This window comes from Dipodomys merriami, unplaced genomic scaffold (genome assembly GCF_024711535.1).
Source record: "Dipodomys merriami isolate MVZ:Mamm:240054 unplaced genomic scaffold, mDipMer1.0.p SCAF_14, whole genome shotgun sequence".
Classification (NCBI taxonomy): Eukaryota; Metazoa; Chordata; class Mammalia; order Rodentia; family Heteromyidae; genus Dipodomys; species Dipodomys merriami.
This window is the reverse complement of record NW_027202715.1, coordinates 39,939,720-39,962,842: the sequence shown is the minus strand read 5'-3', so window position 1 is coordinate 39,962,842 and position 23,123 is coordinate 39,939,720. Positions and strand designations below refer to the sequence as shown.

Below are 23,123 nucleotides of genomic sequence, written 5' to 3'. Positions count from 1 at the left end.
GGCTAGCCAAGCAAGAAAGCCAAGCAAGTACAAGGCCCTGAGTTCAAATCCCAGAACCAGCAAAACAAAAAACCAAAAGAACAAAACAAGAAAGGGGAGAAATGGGCACTACTTAATTCATTGATTAATTCGTTTGGTCTTGGCTTTCATTTGAACCTGTTCACCACCACCCCTACCCCCAAAGTTTTATATTAAAAGACAGGGAATGTCCACCTTCCCACTGAACTAGAAGCTCTAAGATGACAGTCCACCAGCCTCATGTCACATCTGCTGCACCCCCCCCAGCCAAAGGGAATACACACACACACCACCAGCTCAGGCACCTGATCCTGGTACCCAGAACTGCTCCCATCACAGTGGGGCAGAGAAAGTATCATGGAGCCTCAAGCTGGGCAACTCCTTTTATTGGAAAAAAAGGAATAATATAAAAGGCCACTGCATTGCTTGTACCCAGCCCTCCCATGGGAGAAGCAGCCACACTGTGGGCCAGGGTGGGCACAGGCTATGACCAGGAGGGAGGGGCTATAGTGGAGATGCTGGGCTGCAGCTCCAGGGAGCACATACAAGTGCGAGGGGTCCTTGCCTCCTTGGGACTTTGTTCCCTCTGGGATGAGGTCACCCCTCTCATTCTCTGAATAGGTCCCTGCTCCCACTAGCTACTCCTGTATCTTGTAGAAACCCAGTCTACGTGGCTCCAGAAAGCTACGTGCAGTGGCTGGTGTTTCTGATTCACTTCTAGCACCTCTTGCCAGCTGAGGTAGGCAGCCCCCTTCTGCTTATCTTCAGGGACCCAGGCTCCAGGCTGTTCTGTTCCCACTGACTGTCCTGGCATTAGAAGCCAGGGCACCATTGGCTGGGCAGCCCTGACCTTGCATGGCGAATCTGCCTTTCCCTCTGAAGGCCCTCAGCTTCCTTGATTATCCATGGAAGTCTCACCTGCATGGCCTTAGAGCCCTGGTGTCTGGGTAAGCTGAATAGGCAGCCATCTGTGGCCCTGTAGTCATGGTGAGGTGAGGAGAGGGCACCAGAGGCTACCAGAAGACTGACTCTGCCCTCCCCGGACCCCACCTTCTCTTCTGGTAGAATGTGCACAGTAGATTCAAGAGGTGTGGAGAGCTGGCAGCCCAGGAAAAGAACAAAGTGCTTTAGAACACTGACAGAGAGCCACGTGAGACTGACACAAGTAGCCACAGTCCACTAACAAGAGAAGTCAGGGCACAATCATCTAGAAACCAAAGGGAACACACAGTGCCCTCACACCCATGCACTCACGTGTGCACTCGCATGTAAGACAATCACACGCCTGCACATGTGCTCTCATTCACTCACACACGTGCACTATTCCCATGTACTCATGTACATGTGCACTTGTATACATGTGCATTGGCACATACCCATGCAATGTACCTACACACTTGCACATGTGCATTCATAACTCACACAGGTATGCTCACACACTCAAAACACAGGTTCACACACTTAGATGTGCACCCATGCACACTCTCACATACACACATTCATTCTCACACACACAGATTCTAATCTGTAGAAATGGGCTCCAGTTCAGAAAGTTCAAGCTCCCCATGGCTAACATCCCTCCCAAAAGAGACTTCCCAGACCCCCACAGAACCTCCCAGAGCCCCAGGCTGATGCAGCCGGCATCTGTGGGCCTGCAAAATCTCAGCACTGGACACTTCCTGGCAAGGCTGACATGGCGTCCAGCTCTGAGCGGAGGATGGGAAAGCCAAAGTTCTAGGAGTGCCTGTCTCCTCAATCTCCAGTTCAGCAATGGTGGGGTCGCAGACAGAAGGGGTCCTGTAGTGGCTACAGATAGGGTCAACAGTGGGAGACAGCCACAGAGACAGGCCACGGGACATGGGCTATAGGGAGGAATCATGCAGGGTGGAAATTCTCTGTGCCCCACTTAGGGGTGTCTGGGGAGGAGTGAGGGAAGAGAGGTTGTCCACACTCTTCTACCCACTGCAGCCTTCCCTAGATCTGGTTCCCTGTGACCCAGACCAACCCCATGGGGTTAAAAAAAAAAAAAGGCCTCAGGTCAGGAGGTAGACCCATGGGGCAGGGGGAGACTTGGGTTCAGGGTCTGCGGGAACACAGGACAGTCACCTCCCCTCTACCCTGCAGCAGAGTGGGCGCAGAGAATGGACTCAGAAGCGGGTGCTCTGGTAGCGCAGGCGCCTCAGGTCTGCCAGGCCCTCACTCCGGCCGTACACCTCCCTGCAGGGACTCTCGGCCAGTCACCGGGTCCCTGCCCCGCCACCTCCCGCGCTGCTGCTGCCGCTGCCGCTGCTGCTGCCGCTGCTGGAGCTGCCACTGCTGCACCGGTCCTCATAGATGGAAATCTCGATCTGGGGCCCAGGTTAAGGAGCTTCCATCAGGAGGCCTAGAGCCATGGCCCCCTCACCAAACCCACGGGTGCATGTTCACCCCCTCAGCCCAAATTACCAAGACTCTCCGCGCCCGGAAGGGGAGTGGGCACACGGCCACTATCAACCACACTGGCATCATCTTCTCCTAGTTGGGCAGGTGGTGTTACCACAAGCAAGTGTGAGGACTTTGGGATGCTGAATTCAAATCCTGACTTGTCCACTCACAAGTGAGGCCAGTCCCTTCCCTTGTTAACCATCAATGATGGCGCCTGTAAAATGGGGTTAATAGAATCTGGGGGCTGGTATGTACCACACCTGGCACACAGCAGGCTCCCTCCACGGGCTTGGCTGTCCTGCGTGCTCTTCCACATCTGCACCTTTTGTACTCTTCTTCCTCTGGGTTTGTGAAGTAACAGCTATTTTGTAGCCATTGTACTCTTATGGCTGCTGACTGGGAGGGAGGGGCATGGGCACACCCGGGCCCCACAACTCCAGAGAGCCCCAGGAATGCAACCCTGTCCTCTCATCACAGACCCCACTTTACACATCTGTGCACAGGCAACAGTGGAGCCCACGATGGAAGGGTCTACAAGACTGGGGAGAATTTGGACATTTCTCCAGGGGTGTTACAGGCTTCAAGTGAGCCTGGACCCAGTCCTGGCTCTGACCTTGACCTGCCCTATGACCCTGAGCCGGCTGTTTAACTTGGGTACATGAGGATAAGAAGATATATATGTGTGTGTGTGTGTGTGTGTGTGTGTGTGTGTGTGTGTGTGTGTGTGTGTGTATACATATATATGTGTATATATATGTATATATACACACACACATATATATAAATATGTATGTATATGTATATATCTATATGAAGTGGCGCTGTGGCTCAAGTGGTAGAGTGCTAGCCTTGAGCTGAAGAGCTGAGGGACAGCACCCAGGCCATGACTGACAAAAATAGATATAGATATATTAGAACTTCCCACCCCTTAGTATCAGTGACTATTATATGAAGTCCTATCTCAAAAGCCCATTATATGCTATCTGGCAAATATTAAGCACTGGTGACAAGTAGCTCAACAAATATAAACGCAGAAATTCACAGACAGCCCCATTAACTAAAGGTAGTAGGGGACCTGTGATCAACAATGAAATGTTGAATGGGAACTCCAAGGGCACCTTCCATTTCCCCGCAGTCAATCAAGGAGCCCAGGAGGTGGGCAGCTCCTGGCCATCAACACAAGACCCAGGAAGGATACAACCCTCATCCCGCGCTCCACAGGGTCTGTGAGCAGGAGGCCTCGAGGAGCAAAGATCTTCTCATTCTGCTCCTGGATGTAGCGGGAGATCTTCTTGAGAACCTGCAGCAACAGGGGCCATGAAGGGCGATGGCCGAGCATGTGGCTGGGAAACCCCAGCGAGGGGAAGCAGGGAGGGCGGGGGAGGGGGGCAAGGAGGCGCCACCTTCTCGTAGTGGGTCTCCATGCAGAGGAAGATGAAGTAGGCCGTGGCACAGGCTAAGCAACCCTCCAGGTAGGAGCTGCCCCCAATCTTCTCAGCCTCAGCATAAAAGCCATTAAGGGTCTTCACAGTCTCCTCGAAGAGCTGTCGCTCAATCTGGAGGGAGAGAGGGGACAAAGCCACATGGGGGTTAGCCAGTATGGACACAGCACAGGTGGGGCTGAGGTGACAATGGCAGATCCAGAGAGATAATGTCACACATACATATGTCAAGAGGCTGCAGGTAGAGTAGAAAGAGCACTGGCCTGGGAAAAGACCTAGGATCTAGTTCAGACTTGGCCAAGAACATCACTGTGTGACCTTGGACCCATGGTTTGCCCATGCTAGGCCAGTCATTTTCTGCTCTCATAAACCCATTCAGTTCTGCCTGAATGGAAGGTCAGACCTGCCCTCTGCCCTCCCCATCCCCGGCCAGCTCTAAGGTACCCTCAGATGAGGCTACATAAAGCCCCATCCGTGGGAACCTAACTCAGCAAGTGATGCCATACGAAAGCAACACATGTTCCATGAGGTACCTCAGTGGCTGAGTCTAGAAGGACAGGCTGTAGACAGAGCCCTCAGCTGACTGCCCTGGAGGCCAAGGCAGATACAGATGAGATCGAGTTCTCCCTTTACATAAGGCAAAGAGAAACGGGGAAACACCTTGCCAACTCTTCCTCTGGTTTCTCAGCTTTTGCTGCCATGTCTCTGATCACAAGGCACCTAGATTTTTGTCTCTTCACACTGAAGATATAATTTTATCACTAAGAAAATCAGAAGTTCTGTGGAAAAGCAGATAGACAAGGTGCTGAGTTATTTCTTCTTTCTGGTCCTCAAGTCCTTTTGGAGGAAAGACTCATATGATACTTTTCAAGCTTTAACTCATATAGGTAGAATCTAAAGAGCAGATTATCTGGGAATGTGGCTCAGTGGTAGAGTGCTTGCCTAGCATGCATGAAGCCCTGGGTTCGATTCCTCAGAACCACATAAACAGAAAAAGCTGGAAGTAGTGCTGTGGCTCAAGTGGTAGAGCGCTAGCCTTGAGCAAAAGAAGCTCAGGGACAGCACCCAGTCCCTGAGTTCAAGCCCGAGGACTAAGAGGGAGGGAGAGGGAGAGAACAGATTAGGATTCAGGAGATCCAAGGCAGGCTCTGAGATCACACAAGCTTTCAAGGGATGCTGACCTTGTCGGCCACGCAGTACCATTTTGGGGTATTGTCTGTTGTTCATTTGATTTGTGCTGATACTGGGGTTTGAACTCAGGACTTAGATGCTGTCCCTTAGCTTTTTCACTGAAGGCTGATGCTCTACCACTGGAGTCACAGCCCTACTCTCTGTATTTTTGGTGATTAATTGGAGATAAAGTCTCATGGACTTTCCTACTTGGGTTGGCTTTGAACTGATCTTCAGATCTCAGCCTCTTGATTAACTAGGATTACAGGCGTGAACTACTAGCACCCAGCATACCCAGCACTATTTTGCAACAAAGACTTAGTGGTACTTAATTCCAACTGCCCACTGAGCAGCTTCTAAAGCTGCCCAAACCTCACCCCCAAGAGAGGCTGACTCAAATAGTCTGGGAAGAGGAAAGATGGTTAATACAATGAGAACCACCATCAGTGGACACCCAGTATGGATTATTTCCAAAAGCTACCAGGTGATCCTAACATGCAACTAAGATTGAGAAGAAACACCAGAAACTCTCCGTGTAGGACCTGTGAAACACTTTTTTCTATTCACCCAGGAAGCCCTCAAAGTTGAAGTTTAAAACGGTTATGGTTAAAATGAGTGCTTTAATTTATTTAAAACATTTGAAAATTATATGACTTAGCTGAATGCTAATGTCTCAGCCCTACTCAGATTGGGGCTACCGTGGTCTGGGGTGCAGCCTGGGCAGCTAGGATTTTAGCTCCCCTAGAAATGCTAATAGACAGCCAAGGTTATGAAGAGCTACTGATAAGTGGAGATTCCTGACAAACAGTCCCAAACAGTCCCAACACTCCGTAGTTGACCACTAGGAATCAGGAATTCATATTTGTGTAATGAGTTCTCTAGATGACTTGCATGCAACTGAAAAAAATCTCTGAGGTTTCTTCAAAGAAAGACAAAGGCTAAGGTTATTTGTATTCTTCCACTTGAAGTGACAGCACTAGTTATGTGTCCTATGATGATAGGTGGCACACGATCCTGAGGGGGAAAACACATTTCAGTAAGTTCTGTCATGGCCCTGACTTTCAGCTTTAGACACAGGTGTCCTTACCCGGCTGTCCAGCTCTGGGGGGAATTTGGTCTGGAACTGGCATATGGTCCCGTCGCTGTAGTCTCTCTGGATGAAGACTTTGGTGGCAAGTGAGGCACTTCGCCGCAGCTCCTGCAGATTATGGACCTGGAAGATGGACGAGAGGATGTGCTTAGGGTGACCCTCCCTCTTCATTTACCCCAAACTGAGGCATTCCCCGGAATGCAGGTCTTTCAGAGCTTAAACCAGAAAAGCTCATAGAGAACAAGGAGGAGTTAGGCCGCACAACAAGTGCTCTGAGAAGCCCTGGGAAGCAAGACTGTGGACTTTGCAATTATCTCGGAAAGGTCTAGAAAAGCCTAAAACCAAACCAAAGTTGAGCCAAAAGGAAAGCTTCAGAACCATTCACAGGACATCAATTTTAACAAGAAGATGACACCCACCTTAGTGGCAGGCTCTGTGCTTGAGAAACCAAGCCATGAAGAGGAGGAAGGCATGGGCCCTGCAAGTGCAGATCATGACAGGGCTGGAGGCAGAAACCCCTGGGACAAAGGAGACTCTGATCAGCCCCTGAACTCTGAGGGAAACTGAGGTTCAGGACAAGTTATGCTTAGGGTTGTTTTTCACACCCCACACTTCTCACTAAAGGGACCAAGGACGTCTTCTTTCCCAGAAAAACAAAAAATGAAGAAAAAGTGGACTAAAGCCAGAAGTTAATCTCTTTCTCTGATAGGAGGGAGTGGGAATGATTTCTGCCCCTTGTTTGAAACCACAAACTTGACATTAACATAGACCCTTGCATTTGAGGATAGTGGGCTCAAGGCACAAAAGAACAGGGCCTCTTTCTTCTGCCTCTCCAACCTTTGTTACCCACACTAGAGACGTGCATCCCACTGGGTGAAGCATGCCCAACATTAGATCCATGTGGAGAGCAAGCCCTGCAGGCAAAGCGAACAAATAGCCAGTTCATCCAGTATAATTAAGCTGACTCGGTTCAGTCACTCAGCCCTCATTTATTGAGTCCCCACTAGTGCCAGGCTCTGGGGATGCTGAGCAAAAGACAAGTCTGTGAGCTCCAGGGAGGAAGACAAGTAAATATATAATGAATTAGACTGTGATGAATGGTACAGAAAAGCTTACTCAGGAAAGGCTTCCTGAAGCTTCTGTCAAGACCAAAGAGATAAAGGCTAGGGTTACTGGTAGTGAGGGCAGACGGGGAGTGGGAAAAAGAGGAAAAGACAAACTAGACAAATGGAGCAATGAAGACAGCAGTGTGAGATCTACTCCCACGGCTCAAAGCAGATCTTAGCAGGGCCACAACTGGTTTGCAGAGCAGAGGAGAGGTGGCTGGGTGTACCACGGGCAAGGGTTAGGACAGAAAGCTGAATGCGTTTCTGCTGGCAGAGGATTTAAGGTCGGAGATGCTTAAAAACCAGAGGAAAAGAATAAATAGAAAAAGGTAGTCAATAAGGCAAGAGGAGTTTGACCATTAGAGCATCAAGGTTCCGAAAAGATAGAAATCAGAGACTTGCCTAAATCCAGATGAACCTGGCTCTGTGTAAGAGATGCAATTGTGGTCTTGAGATTGTATTAAATAACCTATAAGCCCTTCTCTAGTCCTAATAGCCCTTGATTTTGATAATCAATGTGTTCGCTAAAGAGATCCTCTTTTAATGTATACTAGGAACCTACAATCATTCTGAAAAATCAGGATGCTTTTGTAAGTGAATTGACAATGTATGTGCTGTCTGGTTATGATTTTAACAATGTTTGGGTTTCAAAAGAAAAGGTAAAGGTGGTGGGCCTTATCCCCTACTGTCTAAAACCAGTTTACAAGATCTAGTTATGGATCCTCCTAGCTCTACAAAGATCATTCCAGAAATGTAGTGGGAAGAGAGCATAGATGGGGTAGGGGTCATTTGGAGGGAGAATCTTTTTGTCCAAGGGTAAGTAGGCCTAAGCCAAGAAGTGTGGTGGTCAGAATAGAGAAGGAAAACAGTCATTCTTGCATGGACTCAGATCACCCCCACATTCTCCTGAGCCAGAGCACATACCTAAGTACACACTTGTGTACACGCATTCCTGGGTACTACCGTGACAGTGTTTCTTAGTGATTGTCTGCCTACTGATGAACCATTTCTCCTTTTTTTATTTTAATATATATTTTTATCATAAAGATACTGTACAGAGTGGTTACCATGAGCAAGGTAATGTGTACATTTCCTATTGAGTATTGCTATCCTCTCATTTCTCCTTCTAGAATCCCAGGCTCCTTGGCAGTTAAAGCCAAGTGATGAGTAGCATGCATACTTATGACTCATGAGGACCTGTCGCCCCTCCCTGCTCCTTCCCTTTCCACAGACAGCAGAGGAGCCACATGTTCAAAATGATGGAACCACAAATTCCAAAAGGCCTGGGGACTTTAACCACAACCTGGGGGACATCTACTTGCTGATCAGGAAATCCTGTCTGGAATTTTACTGGAGTAGAAAATAATTGTCAATTATATTGTGCTATTAAGATGTTAGGATGCTACCTTAAATACTACAGTGCCATTCCCTCTTGGCTTTGAGCTGTGGGTTCTCAAGACTCTGGAGTAAGAGAGGTCAATACTCTTCCTAATCACCTGAGCCTTAGATATCATCCTACTCTGAGTGTCTAGAGACCTGCTTCTGTCCCTGAAGAGTATGGGTAAGGTTGCTAGAGGGTAGGATCAGACATATTCTACATGGAAGAGCCCTGGTGTCACAGGCCTACAGAAAGCCCACATATCACAGAATGACACATAAAAAATAGGATGTAAGGTAACACAGGGTCTCTTGGATCTCTACCATGCTGGTCTTGTTGTGAAGCACAGAAAGACAACCAGAGTGAGGGAGCAGAAGACCTAATGCTGGAGCATGTGATCATGGGTAAGTCTTCCCCCATCTCTTCAACTGGAAGTTGGAAATCAATAATAATAATAATCACTGAAGCCCTTCTCAGCTTTGGCAATCTAGATGTCTATCTTAACATCCATGATTATGAATGCAAATGTTTGCAGAGGCTGAGCAGTTAGTGGGCCAAGCAGGGCTGTGGCTCATGAGAGAACTTGTAACCTATCTCAAATATGCCCAGGTTGCCAGCACTTCTGAGTTTCCAAGGAAAGCCACAAATCAAGATTATTATTAATATCAGGTATCTTGATTTTAAAATAGCTCCAATAATTTTCTTAAATTTCTAAGCACTAAGCAGGCCAATGAGGCTTATATGTGAACCAGACTCATAAGCTAAAAATGCCAGGTTAGAAACAAAGACAAAAGCTAGAGCCCAATCTCAGGCCATTTGCCAGCTACTTAGCCACTAGGAAGCAAGAGGGATTTCAACAGAGATCCACAATGCTCCAAAATCCAACAAGAGGATCCCAAAACACAAGCAGCCCTCTCTCTGAGGATGCAGCTCTGGGTTCCTCTGGGAAGCTTCCCCTGAGCATCTCTGCTGGGGTTTCTTAACTGACCCAGAGACCTGAGATGCTGTCTACTTTTCAGCTTCCTCCACCCTGCTGCTCTCTCCCATCCGCATTCCCCAATCTGTCAACAGCAGATTAAGACAAGACCATGAGCCATTTCATAAAAATTCAGCAGTGATTTCTGAAGACATTTTTTCCATAGAATGCAGATACGGCACACGTCAAGAATCAGAAAGGGGAAGGAACTTGGAGGTGGCTTAGTGGTAGAGTCCTTGCCTAGCATACCTGAAGCCCTGCGCTCAATTCCTCAGCACCACATAAACAAAAAAAGGCCAGAAGTGGTGCTGTGGCTCAAGTGGTAGTGCACTAGCCTTGAGAGAAAAAAAACCTCAGGGACAGTGCCCAGGCCCTGAATTCAAACCCCAGTACTAACCAAAAAGAAAAGGGGGGCGGGGCGCGGGGGGAATCATGGGATTGAGCTGATGCTCCATTACTGTGCTCCCTGGCTGTAACATGGTGGAATGAGGTGTATCACAAGTCACAGACAGCCAGGTAGGGCCTGGGGAAGGAAAACTGGGCACAAAGCCATTCTTCTTCTTAGCCCACACCAGGCCCAAGCCCAACCTATTGACTGAGATCAAACCCAATGCCCTGTTTGGATAATGCTACTTAGGTGCACTTAAAAATCTCAGAGGAGTCAAACTCTGCTTGTAGAAACCTCTTTCAAAGAGGAACTCCCCAGTTATCCATGGACTGTCCCCCCAGGCAAAGCTTGCTCCCAGTGACATACATTTGCAGAGGTCTGCTGCTCAGGAAATGGGTTCGTGAGGAACGAGGTCAGTGCATTGCTCAGGAGGCTTTGTCCTGCCTCTGCGTTCTTCACAAATGCCCCTCCCCCTCATGCCAACTTCCAAACAGAAAAGATACAGTTTCCATCCAAAGACAGCCTCTCTATCCCACCTCTCTCTACTACTGCAGCTGAAGACTTCATCTTTGGAACCCTAAGGGAATGACTGTAGGAATTTGGAAGTGAGATTTTCTTCTCCTAGCATGTTTCTTTTTTCTAGTAATCTCAACTTAATCCTAATAGCCTGGGAAGAATGACTCAACCCATCTCAGACTCTGAGCACATCCTGTGCCTTGGCAGAGTCTGGGCTTCCTCCCTCCACACTGCCATCAGAGAGCCCACCTGAGGCCAACTGTCCATGCTCAGCTGCCTGGCCCTCCTAGACACCCTTTGTATCCTGCATCAAAGCTATGTGTCAAGATCCCTAGCACCCTTAGGTTCCACAACTGGCTAAGTGGACACTACTAACCCTGGATACAGAATCAACAACAAAGACAATGGCAAGGAGGCAAAAGAGTCAAGTTCCTGCCACTTGTTAGCCATATTTTCTCAGCACTGCCGTTGCATCATCTGTAAAATGGGATAATGACGCCTTCTTTGGCTCCTTCACATGGCTCAAGCAAGCTTCTCTGCCTCAGTTGTTTCATCTGTTAATTGCAGATAATAACACCATCCCTGCCCACTTCACAGAGCTGCTCTAAGGCTAAAAGGCATTTGTGTGTGCAGTGGTGCTTTGTACACAGGAAAGTGCTTAATCCACAGAGGCGTTATGAGCAAGGCACAGTCACCATGCCTAACAGTGGTCTCCTGTAAACCTGGCTTCAACCTAGAGGTATGAGCCTGTGGCTTGGAATCTTGTGCCTGCAAAGGAGAGATGCTAGAACAGATGAGCTTGTTGAATCTATCAGATCACATCACACAGGCAGCTGCCTTGTCAGCCCACATCGCCGGCCCCGCTGTGCCCCGTGCCTGAGGTTCTTCCTTTCTATCCAACACCAGCAGCCTCTGCTGTAGTTTAGCAGTCCTCTCTGAAAAGTGACCATCATTTCTCCTGTTGTTCCTCCCACCCTTTTCGGGATCTAAGGCACTTCCTGAACACTCTGCATTCCTCCGATCTAGAAGCCAGGTGCCACCATATGCCCAGGGATTGCCCCTGTCTGGGCAGCAGGCACTCCTAACTCACCCTGTGCCTCATCAAAAGACAACATCGAACAACAGCACCTTGTTCTGAAGGAGACTCAGCACTTGGTAGTAAGATTATGCTGCTCACAGGATGCCCAGAGGCATTGCACAGAATCATTCAGAAGGCCTCTTCTCTCCTGGCTGTGTCCCAGATGGGCTGGAGATGCGGACACAACACAAAGGAAGTCAGCATCAGAACTGGGGAGACTCTGGTGCCCTGGATTCCACTCTAAAACTTCAACAGTTCAGCTGTTAACATGTTGTGTGAATAGCAAACTGGTTCCCCACTTCTCATGTCAGGTTTATCACTTATAACATGGGACCATAAAACACTTCCATCCTCTTCACAAAATAAGGGGTCCTTAAAGGTAGCAGGGGGATGTAATTCCTGATCTCTAAGCATTGCACCAAGATTTTGTCCTTAGCGAACAAGTCCCATGATTCAGCCTGTGGGCACCCCCTGAAGAAGGCCTGGCCCCCCACCAGCCCTTGGGGGCCAATGCAGACACCCTGGAGCAGGCGACTTAAGTGGGGTAGAAAAGCAAGAAAGGATGGTTTGCCAAAGTAGGGGTTCAGGCAAGAAGCTCATTAAAACCAACCATTGGTTTCTGGGCCTCGGGATGGGTTTATTCCCTGCCTTCTACAAGGAAATGCAGGTGTAAGGGCGAGTCTGCCCTCGGCCAAGCTTTGAGCCTCAGAAGCTGGGTGAGTGCACAGCATAGCAACAGAGCCCAGGGCTTTCCCTCCCGTACTCACGCGCCTGCGTGCCTGCGTCTCCAACCCTCTAGGGAAGCGGAAACCTCGCAGACCAGGGGTGAGGGAACCCCAGCCCGGGGTCCACCCCTGAGCCACTCCGGTACTAGAGCCAACTCCAGTGCTGGCGGGGCAGGGGCAAGACTGCCATGCGCGGAGGGGGGGCGGGGGGCGAGACGAACCCTTACCCAAAGCCTGCCCTGCGCCCTGCCGCACCTTCTCCCCGCAGACTCACCCTGGGAACCACCCTCACCCCACCCCCCAACTTCCCTTCCTGCCCTAGTGGAGATTTGACCCCGCGGCCGCGGTGGCAGGCCGTGGGGCACTGCCAACGGGGCCGAGAGCTAGCCCCTACCTCGGTGGCCATGTTCCGGGGCGCTGCGGGGCTCCTGGGCTGCCGTGGGGCCGGAGGAGGGGGGCTGTCCGCGGTGCTGATCAGGAAGCGGGTGGGCTGCCGGCGACGAGCCGGGGCGCGGGCCCTGTCCGCGGTGCTGAGGCGGATGCCGGGCGGGGGGCGAGGGGCGCCGTGCTGTCCGTGGTGCTGATGCGCCGGGCCGGGAAGGCGAGGCCGCGCCCGAGTCTCCGCACCGCCCGATCGCCCGTACCGGGGTTCCTGTAGGCAATGGCCCGGTTCGTCCCTGCCAGCAGCGAGGACGGGGGCGGCGGGGGAAGGAGGGGCCAGCGCCTCCGCCGGGCGAGCTGGGAGGGGGAAGCCGCAGCCCCCGACTCCGCGCCCTCCCGCCGGAGAGGAGCCCCGCCGGCGGCCGCAGGCTCCCGCCCCGCCCCGCCCAGGCCCCGCCTCCCACCTGCCCTTCCCCCGCTAGTAAGAAAGAGCTCCGGCAGCGGGCGATCACTACGCGGCTCGGGATTCGAGCCGGGAGGAGAGGGGCTCTACGGGCGCCGCAGCCGGAGGAGAGCGGAGGGTCCTCAGCACCTGCGCGGCCTCTAAATCTTCCCAACACCATGGTGCTACGTCCCTCCCGATGCTATCCCAGACAACCTCTTCTCTTTTTTTAATCTCCCCCCCCTCTTTTTCTTTCTCTCCTTCCTTCCTATGGCACCGCACTACCACCACCCGGGTTACAGAGATGTTCCTCCCTCTCCTTTCTCCCCTTCCCACTATCCTGAACCCCGTTAGCTAGAGGAAGATGCTGCAGGGCACTGAAAATCGTTTCCTTCTTTAGATACCTGCCTGCCTTCCATTCCCCTACCCTAAGGTCCCCTCTCTCAGGGAGCTCCAGGTAGAAGCCCCGTGTTTCCCTCTGCAATCCCAGACCTAACACACCATCACCACCACCCCCGAAAACCTACAGAGTGTTGTAAACCAGAATGCTCACTCTTCATGGGTGGCAGCCTGGCCCAGTGCCAGATCTTCCAACCGAAGGATCGATTTGTTTCCTGAACAAAATCCCCCAATACGAGTGCCCCCTTCATGCACCCATTTCCCCGAGGGAAGCTGTAGCTGTTCCTGAAGAGCTTCTGCTGCCTGAGGGTGAATGACAACAGCCATTCAAAAGGAGGTGACAGCCAGGAGACTCATGTCTGGTCCAGGCTCCCCCAGTTTTCTGGTCTTACGCCAGTGCATGTCTTACCTTCTGAGTTCATGGCCCTCCTTAACATATGAAGACTGGGCTTCACTAGTGTACACTTAGGGCCCTTCCTTTTCTCATTCAACTTGGTATTTTGAAATTTCTGAACATACAGAGCAGTTGAGAGAGCAGTGCAACTGTTCCAACTCTAGTCAAGATTTTTACTACATTTGTTTTATTGACATAGAAACAGGAACAGATTAGAATGGGAAAGATATTGTAAGGTTCTACCACAAGCTTTCTCCTACCTAACCACGTATCACCACCAGAAAGGTCTCTATTGTCTATTACTATAGGGCTGTCTATTGCCCCTAACGCATAGTAATAGCAATTTCCCCCCCCATCTTTGCATTTCTAATAACTAACATTTATCAAGCATTTACTATGGTCCAGACCATGTGCTATACACTCACCTGTATTACGAGCTTCATGCTCTTTTTACCTTTTTATTATTATCACTTTACAAATGGAGAAACTGAGTAAGTTGCCCAATGTCAAGGGAGTGATATTCCAGGGCCTGTGTATTCCAGGACCCTCCAATTTCACTGCCCCCTCCAAGATGTTGTAGATCACAAGCTGTCAGAACAGTAGCTACATTCCCAAAGGAGCACACTCAGTCTCAAGCAAAAGAAATTAAAGACAAATGTCTCATTCTACACTATGGTTCGGTAAATGGTTCTATGTGAAGGAGCAGACAGTAATATATGAACACAGAACACATCATCTCATGAGCCTGCACACCTGACAGTTCCCCTCTGTGTGTGTTATGTATATGTGCGTGTTGTGTTGAGACTATGTTACTATATATCTCACACTGTCCTTCAAGTCACCATCCTCCTACCTCAGCCTCTCTATTACTGTAATTATAGGTGTGTGCCACCACACCCAGATAATTTTGATTATGTTTAATTTGACAACCATTTGAAAATGATTCTTCACCCATGGACTGAAGAGAGGCCTGGATGAGGTCATTCAACAAATCTGTTCACTCGATGTATGTTTGTTGAATGCCTACTTTGTATCAGACTCTTAGGAATTGGGGTATAGCAATGATTAAATACACAGACTGTTCTTGTTGAATTTACATAGTGATGGAGTCTGTAACATATAAGTAAAAATATATTGAGTTGTAATCATTGCTAGGAAGAAAACTAGAGATAAGGTGATAGTGATAGAGGAAGAAGGGATAGTCAGAAAAACTTTTTTTTGATAAGATAAAATTTGGGCAGAAGCATGAAGAGAGAGAGAAAAATAGACATACAGATACCTGGGAGAAAAGGCCAGAATGCTAGGCCTTGGGCAGGAGTAAGCAAGGTGTGTTCAAAGAATAGCTTAATCCAGGCGCTGGTGGGCTCACATCTGTAATCCTAATTACTCAAGAGGCTGAGATCTGAGGATTGTGGTTCAAAGCCAGCCCAGGCAGGAAAGTCCATGAGACTTATCTACAATTAACCATCAAAAAGCAGAAGTGGAGCTGTGGCTCAAGTGGTAGAGCACTCACCTTGAACTGAAGAGCTCAGCGACAGTGCTCAGGCCCAGAGTTCAACCCCACAATCAACAACCAACAACAACAAAATAGCTCAACATCAGTATAGGTAGATTGGAGTAAACAAGAGAAAAGAGATGGAAGGTAGTAACCAGAACTTACAAGGCTGAGGCCCTGCTAAGAACTTTGGTTCCTATTCAACAAGAGAGTGGCAAGCCTTAGGAGGTTTAGAGTAGACATGTACTATCATGTAATTGCAATTTTAAAAAATAATTACTCTGGATGCTAGAGACAGAAGACAGAAGACAGATTGTTTTAGGCAAGGTGTACTGGGAGTTTAGAATAACACAGTGGCAAGGGAAATAGTGAAAAGTGGCCAGATTTTAAATGCAATTGGAAGGCAATCTGACAGGATCTGTGATGAATAGGATGTGTTGCCTGAAAGAATCAAAGATAGTTAAGGTCTGAGCCACTGAAAGAAGAGAGTGGCCATTTATTGTGGGGGTAGAGTAAGTATGGCCTGGGTAGGCCTGAAGGGATGGGGTATGCATCAGTTGGTTGTATTTATTTAACATAGGTTTGAAGTTTGATGTGCATTCTACGAGAAGAGAAATGGAGTAGTAAAGGTTTAGGGGAAGGGTCAGAATTGGAGATAAAACCAGAAACCACTTATATGTACATAGGGTTTAAAAACATGAGACTAGATGAGATCATCTTAGAACTAGGTATCACTAGGAAAGGCTATGGACTTAGAATATCACATACAAGATAAACAAAAGAAGACTGAAGAGAGGACAGTGAAGTCAAGAGACCCAAGAGAGTAGCAGTCTGGAGCCCAGTGCAGAAGGCTGAAACACAGCCTTGTTTGCTGTGCTAATACCTCTTACACGCAGCATAGTGTGAGGACTGAGAAATGACAAACTTAAGGAGAAAATTATGCAACGGTAATATTTTTGGAGGTATTGAGGTTTAAAGTCATGGCTTTGTGCTCATTGGGCAAGTGCTCTGCCTCTTCAGCCACACCCTCAACCCTGAGAAGAGCTGTTAGTGGTGGGAGGATGAGAGACCCTGATTAAAGTAGCTTTGAATTGTAGAATAGAGGAGAGAAAGAAGAGACCCTATGTATAGAAATAATTCGGAGGCTTCGCTGTAATGGTGGGTAATGAGAAGCATAGTGATCTCAGCTACTTGGGAAATAGAGAGTGGAAACTGCAGTTCAAGAAGAGCCTGAGCAAAAAAGTTAACTGGCATGGCATCAAGGCCCAGCAGGAGGCCATGGGTGAAAGGATAAGGGTCTGAGGTCCATCATGGGCAGAAACGTGAGACCCTACTAGAGAACTAACTCAACTAAAACAAGTGCTGAGATGTGGCTCAGGTGGTAGAGCAAATACCGAGGCAAGTCAGAAGCCCTGTGTTCAAACATTGGTACAAAAAGAAAAGAAACCACAAAGATGGGAGATGCTGAATGGAAGTTTTTGGAGAAGGAAATACTAATGATCCAGAAGTGCCAGGAGTAGGTCCCTACTCAGTCAACAGAGAATGGGATCCAGGGCAAACAGAGGGGATGGCTTTGCAGAAGAATATAGCCAATTTTTTTTACCAGAGACAGTGAAGAAAGCAGGGAAAATGGGCAGAGACACAAGCTGTTTAGGAGATTTCTGTGGAGTAAAGAAAGACTAGAAAGCCAGACACAAGTGGCTAATGCTTGTAATCCTAGCTATTCAGGAGGCTGAGATCTGAGGATTGAGGTTCGAAGCCAGCCCAGGCAGAAAAGCTCATAAGACTCTTATCTCTAATTAACCATTACAAAACCAGAAGTGGGGATGTAGTTCAAAAGTGGTAAAGTACTACCCTTGAGCAAAAAACAAACAAAAACAACTCAGGGACAGTGCCCAGACCCTGAGTTCAAGCCCCACAAAAGAAAGATCAGAACTCTTCAAGTTCCACTTCTACTAATCAGAGACCACTCAAAGGCCCTACCATTTCCCAACAAATCCATCCAATCTGTATGTGTAGACATCTTGCCAAGGGCTTTCCCATTGACATTATAGCACAAGGACTCCCCAGGACACCTTGGGATCATCCTTGCAAGACCAAGGACCTTTACTAGCATCTCTTCACTCAGTTCCACTGAGTAAGGAGACTTTTACCACCCTCAGCCTTCCTCCCTATACTGCAGAATGGTTATAATAACACTGACTGAGCCTCAAGTCTTTCAAGCATCAAAGAGGAAGCCATTCGGGCAGGAGGGATTGTCCATACCATGCTGACTCAGGCTGGCATGGGACACTATAGGTTGGGATGTTCCCACAGCCCAGTCATCTGGATTGTAACTCTTAAGGCAGAGAGGCCTTTGAGATTTAATCTGACTAATCATTATTATCCAGATGCCTTGGGACAATCCAGTCCCATGCAGGAGCCCAGTTCTTTGATGTTTTTGTCATAAATTAATGAGTTCGCCCACAAAATAACATCAAAGAAGATCTACTAACTAATTCACTGTTATCATCTTCCAATCTGCGGCTACACTGGAATGTCTCCAAAATAAAGGACCATGGCCAGAAAAAGAAACCAACGGAAAGACTTGGAAATCCTGTTATCTGGAAAGAGATGAGAGAAAAAATGAACTCCTGCAGACTGCAGAGGAGCCAGGAAAAGAGCTAGCAAAGCTCAGAGAAAAGGGAGAAAAGTCAGGGGAGACAGGGAGATTCTCAGCAGTTGGGTCTGGAAGGAAAATAATTGCATGAATGCTTGAGGGGAAACTGTGGTCTGGAAAGTCTTAAATGGTGTCATCTCTCAGCACACTGTGGAGACAAGAAGAAAATGTGCGGCAGGAAACCATGTCCCTGGAGCCAGATGGCCTGGGGCTCAGCCTCATGCTTTGCTATTTACTATGTGATCATAAGCAAGACCCAAACTCACTGAGCTTCAGTTCTCTGATCAGTGAAATGGTGGCAATAATTCTCCCTCCCTAGATGAAAGTCACAAAATATACAACCAGGCTTTTTCTAGGTTACCTGACTTTTCCAGACTGGGTTTTTCAAGATGAAAACAGGAAAGGGTTTATGGAGCTGGCCTGCTGGAGATCTTCTCACAATGACAGTTTCTCCAGGCCCAGCAGGATTTCCTAAAGTGTGGAAAAGACATCAGCAAGCATGCCTTGTTTTACTCAGTGAGCAGCCACTGAGCAGCCACTGTATGTTGACCAGAGAGATGACTACAGTGTACCCCAACCCCATGAGGGCATCAAAATGTCATCAGGTGATGATCACCATTTGACCATGGTTTGTCCCCTCTGAAACTCATGTTGAAATTTAATCTCTTAATCTCTTAATGAAGTAGTAGAACCAATACTAAATGCTGGTAGCTCACACCTATAATCTTAACTAATCAGGAGGCTGAGATCTGAGTGAGGATCATGGTTCAAAGCCATCCCAGAGACACTTGTCTCCAACCAACCAGCAAAAAGCTGAAGTGTAGGTATGGTTCAAGTGGTAGAGCACCAGTCTCACTCAAAGAAGCTAAGGGAAGCTGTGGCTTCCCTGTGGCTCAGGCCTGTAATCCTAGCTACTCAGGTGGCTGAGATTTGAGGATCATGGTTCAAAGCCAACCCAGGCAGGAAAGTCTGTGTGACTCTTATCTCCAATTAACTACCAGAAAACCAGAAATGGCACTGTAGCTCAAAGTTGTAGAGCACTAGCCTTGAGCGAGAAAAACTCAGAGACAGTGACCAAAAAATAAAAATAATATTTAAAAAAAAAAAAAACTGAGGAACCAGGCCTGGAGTTCAAGTCCCCAGTACTAGCACACAGAAAATAAAAAGTGGGATCCCTCCCCACCCCCACAAGACCTTCACAAGGTGCTTGGAACTCATGTAATTAGTGAAGCTGTGGATTAATGAGTTATCTCAGGAGTAGATCTGCTATGAAAGCCAGTTAGACCAGGTCTCTCACCCATTTCTTATCTCTTATCACGTGATTCCTTTGGGCCACCTCCTTGCTGACTCTGCCAGCAAGGAGACCATCACAGATGCGGCTGTTTGAACCAGAACCACGAGCCAAAATAAACCTCTTTTCTTTGTAATTGAACTTGCCTGTGTCATTAGCAACGGAAAACAGACTAAAGTCAACCAGCCATGGGTGATAAGTGCTAGGATGGAGGCAGATCCCTCAGAGCTGGGGGCCCAGGAAAGGTTTTACAAGATACATAGCATCTGGGGCTGGGAAGGTGGCTCAGTGGTAGAGTGCTTGCCTTGCATGCATGAGATCCTGGGTTCGATTCCTCAGCACCACATAAGCAGAAAAAAAATAGCCGGAAGTGGCACTGTGGCTCAAGTGGTAGAGCGCTAGCCTTGAGCTGAAGAGCTGAGGGACAACGGCCAGGCCGAGTTCAGGCCCCACAACCAGACCCCCCCCCAAAAAAAAGATACATAGCATCTGGACATGGCCTTCACAGATTAGCATCAGACCCCCAGGATCCTGTGTGATGCCAAGAAGGCTTGAGCAGAGCCTACACACCCAGCACCCCTGGAACTGTGGGCTCAAAGAAGCAGCTGTCAGGCAGAAACAGGGACAACTGCCTAAGCCCCAGAAACATGAATGAAGGAGACCTGCCCTAAAAATAGCACCAGAGCAGGCAGACCATGACACGTGTCTGCAAGTGCAGTCACTAGGAGGTGACTAAGCCAAGGGGGGTTGCCTCCTTTTGTTTCTTTCATTCAGAATCTCTCCATCTCCCTCCCTCCCCCTCCCTTTCTCTCTCTCCCCAGAGGAAGTGGAGCTGGAGGCAAGGTTCTATAAGTAGAAGTCACAGCCTACCCACCCTGCCATACACGCCCCAAAGAGCTCTGCAGAGCCCAAACTATTGGCCAAATTGCCTATCATTTACAATAACACCGGGCTGGAGACTTGATAGAAAGCCCAAGGGACCCTGTCCCAATAGTAACTCCCAAGACATGAGAGCGTGGCAGTCATAGATCATTGACTGCAGGGTCTCGTGTCCACACCAAGCAAACGGCAGCAAAATCACCCATCACTCCAAACCCTACCAACTGCGACAGACTACATGGCTTCTGACTAAATTAAGGAAATGATTTCAGGAAGCAAATGGGCATGAGCAGAAAGGGTAGCAGGTGCTTTAAAAGCATCATTAATTATGAGAGCCAAAGGGGATCACAGAGTTCAAACCAATTGTAGCTGTAGAACCTTTTGTTCAAACAAATCCTCGCATGAAAGACAAACATTAAAAATCAATGAAAGAAAGCAGATCTGGATGGAGGGAGGTGGAACTTGATTGCTCTCCCACATCCTCCTCCTTGTCCCCTTCCTTTCTCCACAGAAGCCCTAAAGGACCCCATCAAGGACCCTCTAGGGCTCTGCAGAAATGAATCAAAGTAACACAAGCCTGTGACTTTTAAAAGCCAGGCATTCAGGCCAGGCACCCATGGCTCACACCTGTAATCCTATCTACTCAGGAGGCTGAGATCTGAGGATCACAGTTCAAAGACAGACCAGGCAGGAAAGTCTGTGAGACTCTTATCTCCAATTAACCACCAGAAAACTGGAAGTGGCATTGTGGTTCAAAGTGATCAAGCACTAGCCTTCAGTGAAAAAGCTCAGGGACAGTGCTCAGGCCCAGAGTTCAAGCCTCACAACCAAAAAAACAAAATAAAAAAGCCGGACAATCAGAATGTCTTTTTTTAAAAAAGGCAAGTGACCCCCACTGTCTTACACATTCCCACCCTCTCATTTACTGTCTAAAACAAGTGACTTTGCATTGCTAAATGAAAGGCTTGTTTCTGCTCTCCATTTGTAGCTTTAGGAAGGAGCCTTGTCCTCTGCAGAAGAGAGTGACCCATGGTGCCACCCTTACCTGCTGATCCATCATGCCATCACTGTTTAAGTTCAATTTTTATGCAATGAATTTAAAATTCCAACCAGGGACAAAGGGCTTTTAATGCCATGCAGAAGCTGTGGCCTCTCTCTCCCTTCCCTTCCCTACTTACCATCTTCCTAGCCAATCAGGTGTGAATGGTGGAAAACACTCATCCACCACCTTTTCTAGCAAATTCTACCATTTACGTGGGGGGGGGGGGCTTGGAGCTTAAGTCTCAAGGCCTCTTACTCTCACTTGACTTGGTATTGGGGCTTAAGTCTCAGGGCCTTTTGCTCTCACTTGGCTTTTTCACTTAAGTCTGGGACACCACTTGAGCCACACCTTCACTTTCAGCTTTTGGTTGATTAAGAGTCTCATGGACTTTCCTTCCCCACACAGGCTTCGAACTATGATCCTCAGATCTCAGCCTGCTGAGTAGCTAGGAGTACAAGCTTGGACCACTGACACCTAGCCTACTTCTTTTTTTTTTTTTTTTTTGGCCGGCCGTGGGGCTTGAACTCTGGGCCTGGGCGCTGTCCCTCAGCTCTTCAGCTCAAGGCGAGTGCTCTACCACTTGAGCTACAGCGCCACTTCCGGTTTTCTGGTGGTTTATTGGAGATAGGAGTCTCATGGTCTCTCCTGCCCGGGCTGGCTTTGAACCGCGATCCTCAGATCTCAGCCTCCTGAGTAGCTAGGATTACAGGCGTGAGCCACCAGCGCCCGGCCTAGCCTACTTCTTATGTCTGTCTTGCCTGCAAAATTGTAAACTGAGACAGGGCTCTTTGCTTTGGTCATCGCTTTTGTATCCAAAATGCCTGGGAAGATTCCTAGACCAATAGATTGTGCTGAAATAATGCCGAATTCTCTAGAATGGAGAAAGATGCATTTCTTTTAGTGTTAGAATTGAACATTTTATATCTGATGTGTTCTATTGGGAGGAGTACAAATGAAAATCTTCATCTGATACACAATTCTGCAGAGTATTGGGGGAGGTACCATAAGAGATAAAGATCTCCATTCAGGGCCCACTATATTGGCTTTAGATGTTTAGACGTGTTGATCTAATTAGCTTAAGAAGCTTTTGCCTAGGTTGACAGAGGCAAGAAGGCAGTGAATGAAGTGGCCTTTGCCAACCTTGAACTCCCTAGGACAGCTCCTGCACTGGAAAGCAGAGCCAAGGAGGTATGCAGAACACAGGGAGGGGTGCTTCCCTCTGGACTCTCTGGGCTGGGCCCCGAGGGCCTTAATTATGGCTAAGACTATGTCCTGGGCCCTACTGTAGACATGTGCCCACTCCAGCATGAGGGCTCCCACCTTGAAGGTCCATCTGGAAGTCCATCAGCCCCAGCAAGCCTTTCTCAAGCCAAGTGGCCCACAGACAAGAGCTTTAGACCCCTCTCTGTGGCTATGATCTGTCTGGTAAATTCCACGGAGCTTTTTAGAATTCTGACCACTAGCCAAATCATAGAGCAGTGTCTAATTATTAGAATGTGTCCATACTGTTCCAAATTCTATGGGCCATTTCCCCAATCTGCCTCCATGTTTGCTGCTCTTCCTTCTGGGACCTTGAGATTCCCCTGTCTCTATAGCTTTGTTGGCTAAAAAGTGTCACCCTGGGGTTCTTCCTCCAGGAGAAAAAAAAAGTATCACAATACCCAGGGCTCCCATTTGCCCCTTGCCTGTCCCCACCAGCCCCTCATACTGTCACAGCGGACTTCCATTTTTCAGTTCCTCAAGTGTGTACCTTCTCCCTTCCGAGCCTTACATATGCCTGGACCTCTTCCTCTCCTTTTCATCTTCCTGCCTCTTTACCTGGCAGGAAGG

The 23,123-nt window shown here is 48.4% G+C and overlaps 1 protein-coding gene across 1 annotated transcript; it reads right to left on the bottom strand.

Moving 5' to 3' along the window:
- Positions 1 to 387: 387 nt before the first annotated feature.
- Positions 388 to 22,697, bottom strand: LOC138826198 (golgin subfamily A member 7B). Its single transcript, XM_070021362.1, has 7 exons — positions 22,614 to 22,697; positions 18,443 to 18,552; positions 12,706 to 12,963; positions 6,142 to 6,267; positions 3,846 to 3,998; positions 3,641 to 3,742; positions 388 to 2,366 (listed from the first exon to the last, which is right to left on the bottom strand). Exons 1-7 carry the CDS (start codon positions 22,636 to 22,638, stop codon positions 2,256 to 2,258), a joined length of 885 nt encoding a protein of 294 aa, XP_069877463.1. The 5' UTR covers positions 22,639 to 22,697; the 3' UTR covers positions 388 to 2,255.
- Positions 22,698 to 23,123: the final 426 nt, after the last annotated feature.